The sequence below is a fragment of the Dermochelys coriacea genome, chromosome 14, assembly GCF_009764565.3.
Source record: "Dermochelys coriacea isolate rDerCor1 chromosome 14, rDerCor1.pri.v4, whole genome shotgun sequence".
In the NCBI taxonomy this organism is placed as follows: Eukaryota; Metazoa; Chordata; order Testudines; family Dermochelyidae; genus Dermochelys; species Dermochelys coriacea.
Genome location: NC_050081.1, coordinates 39,233,340 through 39,242,998, shown reverse-complemented (window position 1 = coordinate 39,242,998; position 9,659 = coordinate 39,233,340). Strand labels below are relative to the sequence as shown.

General features: G+C 59.5%; 1 protein-coding gene and 1 long non-coding RNA gene across 7 annotated transcripts in view; one reads left to right on the top strand and one right to left on the bottom strand.

Moving 5' to 3' along the window:
• Positions 1–4,184: 4,184 nt before the first annotated feature.
• LOC122456692 overlaps positions 4,185–9,659 on the bottom strand; it is a 6,076-nt gene continuing 601 nt past the window's right edge. Inside the window, exons 2-3 of the long non-coding RNA XR_006275691.1 lie at positions 4,845–4,851; positions 4,185–4,315 (exon numbers count right to left, since the gene is read on the bottom strand). This is a non-coding gene — a long non-coding RNA (uncharacterized LOC122456692). The remainder of the gene's footprint in view (positions 4,316–4,844; positions 4,852–9,659) is intronic.
• Positions 6,128–9,659, top strand: part of LOC119842568 (antigen-presenting glycoprotein CD1d-like) — a 22,867-nt gene continuing 19,335 nt past the window's right edge. For 2 of the 6 annotated variants that reach the window (XR_006275677.1, XM_043497205.1), the window contains exons 1-5: positions 6,137–6,444; positions 6,691–6,957; positions 7,557–7,838; positions 8,173–8,469; positions 8,861–8,960. Coding sequence is in view for 1 of the 6 variants with exons in the window: in XM_043497205.1 (XP_043353140.1) it covers positions 6,243–6,444; positions 6,691–6,957; positions 7,557–7,838; positions 8,173–8,469; positions 8,861–8,960 (1,148 nt within the window). In the remaining 5 variants the exon portion in view is untranslated. Of the gene's footprint in view, positions 6,445–6,690; positions 6,958–7,556; positions 7,839–8,172; positions 8,470–8,860; positions 8,961–9,659 lie in introns of all 6 variants that reach the window. The other 4 variants (XR_006275675.1, XR_006275678.1, XR_006275674.1 and 1 more) reach the window with 3 other exon arrangements.

The window sequence follows — 9,659 nt, the reverse complement described above, 5'->3', positions numbered from 1 at the left end:
TCTTAGACTGCAGGTCACCAGTTGTTAGGAAAAAGAACAGGAGGATTTGTGGCACCTTAGAGACTAACAAATTTATTTGAGCATAAGCTTTTGTGAGCTACAGCTCACTTCATCGGATGCATTTTGTTGTTGTTAGGGTTTTCCATCTGCACACCATTGTCTGGGGGTCCTGGCTGCTAGGCGAGGTGACACCTGGTCCTCTGTAACAACAACTCCTCTCCCAACACCTTGTTAAACATGCAGCACACAGGAAAACTGAGGCACACACACGCTATTCATCAAAAATCCCCAACTTCGTCACATCTCTCCCCCCCTTCAAGTCTGAACTGAACGGGGTCAATCCAGCCAGTGACTGGGGAAGTTCAGGCCTCCCTCTCTGGGACAAAGCATCGGCTTTATCATTCGCGCTCCTCTTAACATGGAGCACCCCCATATGATCATCCTGGCGGATCAGACTCTATCCTAGGAGTTTGGCATTAGCCCCTTTCATCCGGTGCAGCCACATCAGGGTGAGTGGTCAGTGTACACCATAAAGCACTGCCCAAATAGATATGGCTGCAGCTTTTAAAGAGCCCATCCCAGGGCCAGACATTACTTTCCTATGGCCACGTAGTTCTGCTCCCAGAGGAGCAGCTTCTTGCTCAGGTATGCGATGCGGGTGTCTCTTCCCCTTCAGACTGGCCTGCATCAGCACCGTGCCCAGCCCTGCATCTGAGGTATGTCAGTGAACACCCAAAAGGGTTTGTCCAAGTCTGGGTTTACCAGCCCCAGCCCCTGGGTTAGAGCCTCCTTCGGCGCACAGAGCACCCCCCTGCACTGCTCGGTCCAGACCCCCTCGTCTGGCTTGCCCAACTTCCCAATCTTCGTAATGGGAGCTAAAGTGGGTACCCTTCAGTGGTACCCGGGCATCCCATTAGAGGCCTGGGCCTGTCTCTTGATTTGAGGAATGGGCCAGTCTCTGGTTACCTTCCCCTTGGCTGGCTCTGGCTTTAGGCCACCACTTCCCACTGTGTGGCCCAGGTACGACACCTCTGCCATCCCCATCTGACCCTTTCTGGCCTCTATCATCCGTCCTGCATCCTGGGGGCCTCCCAGCCTCTGCTTCACTGGGACACACGGTTCTCCCAGGTCGGGCTGAAGGCACAGATATCGTGAACGTACGCCGGGCACAGTCCTCCACTACCCTCAGTAACTGACCCCGGGGCACTGGGGGGGGGGCAGGCGGCCCCTTGAAGGTAGGACCAGGAACTCAGAGCCCTCTAGGGGTGATGAGAGCAGATTTCAATCCGGCAACTGGGTCCAAATTTACCTGCCAGTAGCCCCTGCTGAGATTCACACTAGAGAGGCAACACCCCTCCCCCCCAGGATTTTGTTAGTTCTAGTTATGGGGAGGCATCAAACATGGTGATGGCCTTGAGGTGCCAATAGACCCGTCTTACTTGGGGACCAGCCCCACGGGTGAGTCGAGGAGGCTGGACCACCCCTAACGCCAGCATGTCACTGCCCTCTCTTTCCGGTTCCCGGGCAGTTTTCCCAGTGACTGTGGATGGGGAACACCTCCCGTCCTCACGGACACCTAGATTAGAGAGCCCAGGCCAGCTGGTGCCCGGCTGCGGGTACGAACACAGTCCCTCTGATCTCAGCCGGCGGGCAGGGGTTAGCTGGTCAGGAGAAAGCTTCCCTTTCCCCTGCCCACACACACACCTCACCAACAGTCTCCCTGTCAACATCCAGCTTCATGATGTCGACATGGTACAACTGCCCAATTGGGCATCTCCAGCACCTGCCTCACCTCCGTCAGCTGGCTGCTGATTTCACAGGCCTGTCCCAGACTCCTCTTCTGGTCTCCGATCGGGCACATTGTCATACCAGCCCTTTTGCAGTTCCTGGGTCCCGGCTAGGTTCTTCCTGACCAAACCTGTGAGCTTTCCCCAGAACCATAGTTCAGAATCCACCACTGATTCCCCGTTTGTTTCTCATCAAGTCCCGGGGTCCCCTCCTTCTCCTTCCATACCCCAACTCAAAAGGGTGAACCCCTGGGAATTTCTGGGGCAATAAACGTTCCGCAGCAGCTCTCGCCGGGTGCGCTGAACCCCCTGATGTTTAGAAGAAGGGACATCCCCCCTGGTGATACTTCTGGGGGACCACCAGACCCCCTCTGATCCCCCAAGTTCAGTTTTCCCTCAGGGAGCCCTTTCCTGGTACCGGGTCACTTCTCTCACCTGGATCCTTCCCCAGGATCTTGCAACACCGGGGCTCACAAGCTCCCCACGTCTTCCAGGTGGGATCTTTCTGCGGCCAGGTCTAGAATTCAGCTGCTGGGTTTGGGCCCAACCCTAATTGCTGTGCCTCAGTTTCCCCACCTCAGGACAAGGTCTTAGTCTCAGCCCTGTCCCTGGCAACTCACTTCCCCCCATTGGAGGTTCCATGCACCCCTGCTGGGTGGATTGCCGGTGCCAGGCCAAGTGACCCTCCCTGACCTCAGCCACAGGCAAGGACCAGGGCGCCGTCTGGCCAGTTCTTCAGTCCATCCCCCATCAGCACCTCTGCAGCCCCAACCTCTTTGAGGCCCTCATTCAGATGTATCCTCACTACAGAACCTTAAGTGGGGGTCCGACGACCCCCAGCGCCTGTGTCCAGGTGAGGGTAGGGAGCGAGCCCACTGCTTTGGTTGCCGCATCAGAGCCAGTGGGAGCCACCTCTCCCCTGTGCAGGGCTGCTGTCCCACTCAGCTCCAGGGGCTGGCTACAGACAGGCAGGAAACCAGAGCTTCGCAGTTCTTCCCTTGTGCTACTCGCCGGGGGGAAGGGACCCCCACCCTGCGGCTAGGGCAGTTATGGGCCATTCACATGCTCACTGGCTCCTGCCCTCTCTGCCTGCCGATCTCTGGGTTCACGTTACTGGGGTCCGGATCCTGTCTTAGAGAGACACAGTCACTTCCCAAGAGTACATCAAGGCTGATGTGCTGAAGGACCCCAGCTACCAGCCCTGCACCCCGATCCTTCCTGTGTCTGCACAGGAACACCGGGTGGATGGCAGCCATCCGGGAGCCTCCCCCCAAGTTACACGGCCCCTCCACAGCTGGTGAAGTTGCATCACACCCACAAGAGTCTGGGTCCCAGAATCGCTTCACCCCCTGAATATCTCCCCACTGACCCCCACCTGCCGCTCCCCCTGGGGATCAGAGGGGCCTGAGGCCAGGAGTCACAAGCAGACCTATCTGCTGGGCTTGGAGGGGAAGCCCATCTGCCTTCCCCCTCCCCTGGCCAGCTCTGCCCCAATAGCTGGCTGGGTGAGGGGTTCCCAGCTCACTCTGTCGCCCCTTCGCCCATTAACCCTTCGAGGGCTCTCTTGGGCGAAAATTTCCTGTGTCTTTGGGCAAGACACCACCTTGGGTCCCTTTTGGCCACAGTAATTACATTTCAGGTCCCTCAAGCCCCACAAGGGGGTCGGCCCACCCTGGCCTTCACAGGCACCCCTGAGTTGGGCTTCCTGGAGTCCCACCTTTGAGAGGTCTCTGGGGGACTCCTCTTCTGAGTCCTTGATGGGGGTCTCCCTCCTGCCCCTGATCTGCTGTCCACAAACTCATCTGCCGGTGCCCCCATACTGCACAGATCTTTGGACTTCCAGTCCCCTAACCACATCTTAAGGTCTGGAGGGCAGACGTCATACAGCTGCTCCAACCCCACCAGGTGATACCCGTCCTCTGCGGTCGTGACCCCTGCGCCCTTCCCCCACTTTTGGGAGATATTCCCCCAGCAGGTTGGCGACCTCCTTGTAAGTGACCCCTGGGGTCTTGCGCACACCCCGGAATCGTTTCCTGTACACTTTGGGGGTCAGTTCAAACTTCAGCAGCAAAGCCGGTTTGACCAGGTCAGAGTCCCCCGTCTCAATACCATCCCTCTGGCTGAACCGCTCTATGGCCTTGGGACCCAGCAGGGGGGTCAGACAGTGGAGCCTGTCTGAGGGGTCAGTCGGGTTCAGACCACAGGCCTTCTCAAATGCTGGGAGGCAGGCATCAATATCCCCCCTTCCTTGAATTGGGGCAGCAGGCTTTGGTGTCTAGATTCCCCACAACACTGGCATTTCGGGGCCTTTCCCCACTTACCCCCCTCTTGGCCCGCTGCTCCTCCAGCTCATGTTTTCACTGCTTCGAGTGGTCAGCTCCTTTCACAGCTCCTTCACTCTCAGCTCCAGTTTCCATCTCTTCACATCCACTGGGGGGAACCCAGGTGGGAAGCCCCCCTCGTTGCTGGGGAACTGTGTCCGATGGACCCCCTGCTACTCCCAGGCTCTCTGGGAGTGGGAAGCCCCGCTGGGACCTGGAACTCGCTCCTCGGACCGGTCACTCTCTACCAGCCGGTGAATCAGTTGCTCCTTAGTGAGCCTCCCCACGCTCAGCCCTCTCTCCTTGCACAGACGTGCCAGGTCCCTCGTACGGAGCTGGCAATAGGCCGTTTCCACGATGGTTCCTTCAATTCCCTCGTTTTATCGCTGGCCACCACTCACTGCAAAGGGCCTGCGCTTGTAGCCAACCGTCTACAGGGTGCATCCGCCAACCATCCTCTGCTACCATGTTGTCATGGACTCACAGATCGTGCCCACTCTTGGCCCCGTGTGGTCCCTGGGGGGAACCCCCTTCAGTGCGACAGCCCTTCTCGAGGGTCCACTCTCTCTCGGGGTTGAGCCGTAGGCTCCTCTGCCTTCTGGAACCGCACCTATCGGAGCCTCCAGCACTCCTGTCTCTCGCTAATCCCCCTTCGTTTTACTGCTCCCCAGTCACTTACTGCAGGATGCTCTGTCCACAGGGTGCAGTTTATCCCACCCCTGCCACTAGTTGTCACGGAGTCCCTGGGCGATGCTTGGGAACTGCTCCCTACAAAGCCAGTCAGGACTCTGGGGGAGCCTCCTCTCTGTGAGCAGCCCGTCTGCAGGGCAAGAAGCTCACACAGCTTCCAACTTCCGGGGTCTGACCTCAGAGCATTCAGCATCCCCTGCCCCACCGAACGCTTCCTGCAGCGAGTCCGCGCGGGCAGGGTCCTGGTGGGGCCAGAGGGTCCTGCCCCCCAACTTCACAGTCAGACGTGACTCTCAGCCAGCCGGGGAAACAGAAGGTTTATTAGACGACAGGAACATGGTCTAAACCAGAGCTTGTAGGTGCAGAGAACAGGACCCTCAGCCAGATCCATTTTGGGGGGCAGTGAGCCAGACAATCCCGTCTGCACTTCACTCCTCGTCCCCAGCCAGCCCCAAACTGAAACTCTCTCCAGCCTCTGGGCTTTCCCCTTTCCCAGCCAGGAGGGCACCTGATTCCTTTGTTCTCCAACGCCTTTAGCTCTCACCTTGCAGGGGAAGGGCCAGGCCGTCAGTGGCCAGGAGACAGAGTGTTGGCCATTTATGTATCCTGGCCCTTTGCTCTGCAACAATTACACCCCCTTATCCCACCCCCTAGAGACTTAAGAAATGCATAGGGGAAACTGAGGCACCCCTACAGTATTCAGAGGAAACATTAAGAACAGTCCTGCTTTGTCACACCTAGACACTGGTGCAATTCAAAGGGAAACTGAGGCACACACAGCTTTCATGCAAAACATAAGACTCACATAGGCTCACATACAACATAACAAGGGGAAATCCCCATTTTGTCACAGGAGGCAGCAGGGGGGGTCTCCCCTGGCAGTCAGGGGTGGCCCCATTGCCCCAGGGAAGTATTGGGGGGCTGTACTGCAGGGGGAGGGGTGGGGTGGGGGGCAGCAGGGGGGTCTCCCCAGGCAGTCAGGGCTGGCCCCATTGCCCCAGGGCAGAGCTAGGGGCTGTGCTGCAGGGAGCAGGTGGGGGCCAGCTGGGGTCTCTCCCCAGGCAGTCAGGGCTGGCCCCATTGCCCAAGGACATACTGGGGGGCTGTACTGCAGGGGGAGGGGCGGGGGGCAGCAGGGGGGTCTCCCCAGGCAGTCAGGGCTGGCTCCATTGCCCTAGGGCAGTACTGGGGGGCTGTACTGCAGGGGGAGGGGTGGGGCTGGGGGCAGCGGGGGGGTCTCCCCTGGCAGTAGGCTGACCATCCGTCCCGTTTGCACCGTGACAGTCCCTTTTTAAAGCCCTGGCCTGGGCCTCCAGAAGGAGGCCTTCCTCCCATTTGCGGTGCGGAGCGGGCGAGCAAAGAGCGCAGATGCCAGGCCCCACGTAGGTGCAGGCGGGTGGCAGGGCTGGGGCCAGGTGAGCGGGTGGAGAACCAGCGTTCCAGCATGTGGGGCCCCCGCAGGGATCCAGCAACTGACAACTGCAGGGACGGAGCTGAGCAGAGACAGAGAAAGAGAGAAGTGGGCAGAGAGGCATGTGGGGTGCGGAGGAACTTCCCTGACACTCGCCAGAGCCCGGATCCCCCTTCCCGTGCCAGGATGCTGCTCCCTCTGCTGCTCCTCCCCTGGGCATGGGGGAGCTTGGCCAGTAAGTGGGGACCCCCCTCCCCTGCCGCTTTTGCAGCTGGGAGGTGTGGATGGTGTAATCCCAAGGCTAGGGTAGGGCAGCACCACGCTGGGCTAGTGACCCTTGCTGGGGGAGTAGGAGGAGCGGGGAGGTGGGTTAGGTTCAGCAGGGAGACCCTGTAACGAAGGAGTTAAAGGAGACTGAGGCTCATTAATCTCTCTCCCCACCCACTTTGTTCTCCATTTCTTTCCTGACACCTCCCCCCAGCCTCCCCTTCTCTCCCCACCCTCCGGCTGCTCCAAATCCTCGTCTTCCACAACGCCAGCTCCACGGACATGGAGGGGATGGCCCTGCTGGGCGACCTGGAGACCCACTCCATGGATTGCAGCACCTGCGAGATCCGCTGCCTGCAGCCCTGGGCCCAGCAGGGCCTGACCCCGAAGCAGTGGCAGGACCTGGAGCTGCTGATCCATCGCTACCTGTTCAACTTCAACCGTACTGTGAACAGAATAGCTCAGCAGCACGGAATGGGCTGTGAGTATGGAGCGGGGTGCTGGGAACTGACACACTCGCCACAGCCACGGAGTGTGTCATTGGGGGCAAGACAGCCAGTCCCTGGCCCTTTGGCTGATTGGAGCTGGCGGCCCCCGGAGGGGAAACACCCGTGTCCCATTCTCCACCCCAGAGTCAGCCAGCTAGGTCTGGGGCCAGATTGTAGCCTGAACTTCCCAGAGGGGAAAGGCCCCACGCCCCACTCCCTGAGCCGAGGCTCCTGGTCTTTCCTGACATGTAGCCTGACCCTTTGAAAGCAGGTCATTTGGGCCGGGGTCTGTATCTCAGGAACCCCGTGACCAAGGGACCCCAAATTTGCACCACAACCCCTGCCTCAGGCCCCGATATAACGCAGCGATTTTCGAGCCAATCTGACTCTGCACGTGAAAAATGAGCTTTAAACAGAAACTGCACCTTACCCTTAACTCCAGCCAGGGCTGCGCCACAATCCCGCCTCCGTCGTGTGGCCCAACATCCTCATGGCCCCTGACATTATGTCTTTACTCCCCCATCTCTCAACTGCTGCCCCCTCCTGGGACCTCCGCACGCCCCTCCTCATCCCCCTGCCCTTCCTGTTCCAGACCCCTTTGTTACCCAGGGCTCCCTCGGCTGCGAGCTGCACCCTAACGGCACCTCGAGGGGATTCTATGATGCCGGAGTGAACGGCGAGGACTTCATCAGCTTTGATGCGGACGCAGGCACCTGGCTTGCTCGGCACGGGGACAAGCTGGCGCTCTACACCCAGGACCTTCTCAACCTGGATAAGGGCACAGCCATCACGCTTCAGTTTCTCATGAGAACGACGTGTGTCAATCAGATCAAGAGCTTTGTCCAGCATGGGAAAGAGTCTCTGGAGAGGCAAGGTGAGGCTGGACACCACTCGCTGCCATGCAGCCACCTCTGGGTTGGAGCAGGGGGCCGTTTATCCAGGGACCCCTTGCCTGGTGTACAAATGCAGCTATAGCTAGGGTGGAGCACAGTAGCCATTTCATAGCCGCACTGCACAGCAGTTTAGCACAGGAAGTGAAGGGGGATTCCCTCACCACTGGTAACCGCAGGGGGCAGAATTGGGGTCTGGCCAGGACAGCAGGGCCAACACCTGACGCCGGGGATGGAGCTGGGCTTGGCTAGTGAGTCCCTGAGGCTCAGACTGAATCCTCCCCTCTCCCCCTCCCCATCTTTCTCCCCCCGTCTCAGAGCGGCTGGTCGCCGTGGTGTTTGCCCGAGCGCCTCCCCCAGCCGGGACCCCCGCGCCGTTACTGCTGGTTTGCCGGGTCACCGGTTTCTACCCCCGGCCCATCCGCGTGGCCTGGCTGCAGGACGGGGAGGAGGTGGTGCCGGGCGGGCGGCTGAACTCCAGTGGGATCCTGCCCAACGCGGACCTGACCTACCAGCTGCGCAGCTCCCTGGCCGTGGAGCCGGGCAACAGGCACAGCTACGCCTGCCGGGTGGAGCACAGCAGCCTGGGGGGCCAGAGCCTGCTGATCCCCTGGGGTAGGTGCACGTCCCCAGGGGGTGGGTAGTGCGGTTGTGGTCTCTGGGGGCTTTTCCTGCACGTCCTGAGTGGGACGTGGTGGGTCCAGGCAGTGGGATTGGGGCGTAGGGAAGCAGAGCAGGTGGGTGGGGGGTGGGGAGATGGATCATGGGGAGCAGGATGGAGAAGCTGAGGGGAACGGGACAGGACTGGGATGGGGGAGCAGAACTTCAGGGGGTGGGAAGGTGGGGGAAGAAAGGAGTGGGACTGCGGGGGAGGCAGAGGGAACAGGGTGGGGGGCTGAGGGCAGTGGGTTGGCGTGGGGGGAGCAGGGGGGACTGCGGGAGAGGCGGAGGGAACAGGGCCCATACTCCTGTCCCTGTTCCCAGCATGGCACCCCCTGTTTTACAGGGCAGAGCAGGCGGTGGGGCCCCGGCCTGGCCGTGGGCATCACCCTGGGGGTTCTGGCCGTAGCTGCCGTGGCCGTGGTGCTGTGGAGGAGCAGATGCAGGTGAGTCCTGTTGAGGGGAAAGTTAATATGTGTATTTTGCAGAGCTTATTTTTGCAGAGCTGGCACCCTTTGGCTTCAGCCACTGTCTGTGCAGCACAGACCGCAGCATATTTGGGGAATTGTTTCGGGCCTGGAAACTGTTGTCCTTCCTGTTTTGTGGTATGTGAAGCACGTTGTGTAACAGCATGTTCCGTTTTAATGATAAAGTTGTTGACGTGCTCAGAACACGAGAAAGCACTCGCCGGAGAGTGGCTAAGGATGGGGTGGGGATGAAATTCATTGGTTAGGGGTGCCGATGCACAAGGGCAGCACGCGATGTCAGATGGTATATAAGCTTTGCATAAACTGTATACGGGGTCCCCTCCTGACTAGCGGGAGGGCACCACACTCGAGCGTAATGCATTAAACATTGACTAGAAACTCTGCAGATGTGGACCTGGTTTTTGGTGCCTCAGCCTAAGACTTGGACTGTGCGTGACCGATCAGGTATAATTCGCAACAGTTTTGGCACCCCAGATGTGACTTTAGGCTCGTCACAAAAAGCGTACTGAGGTCGCGCTCCTCCTCTCGGACAGCTCTAGCCGGCAAAGGGTGAATTCACCTTGGAGAATTCCGACGGGAGGGAGCGCAAGGAGTCGCTCGGACGATGAGGTGGCACATCAGGTGTCCCCTCGGTTGCCTGATTATGGGCTCTGGGCA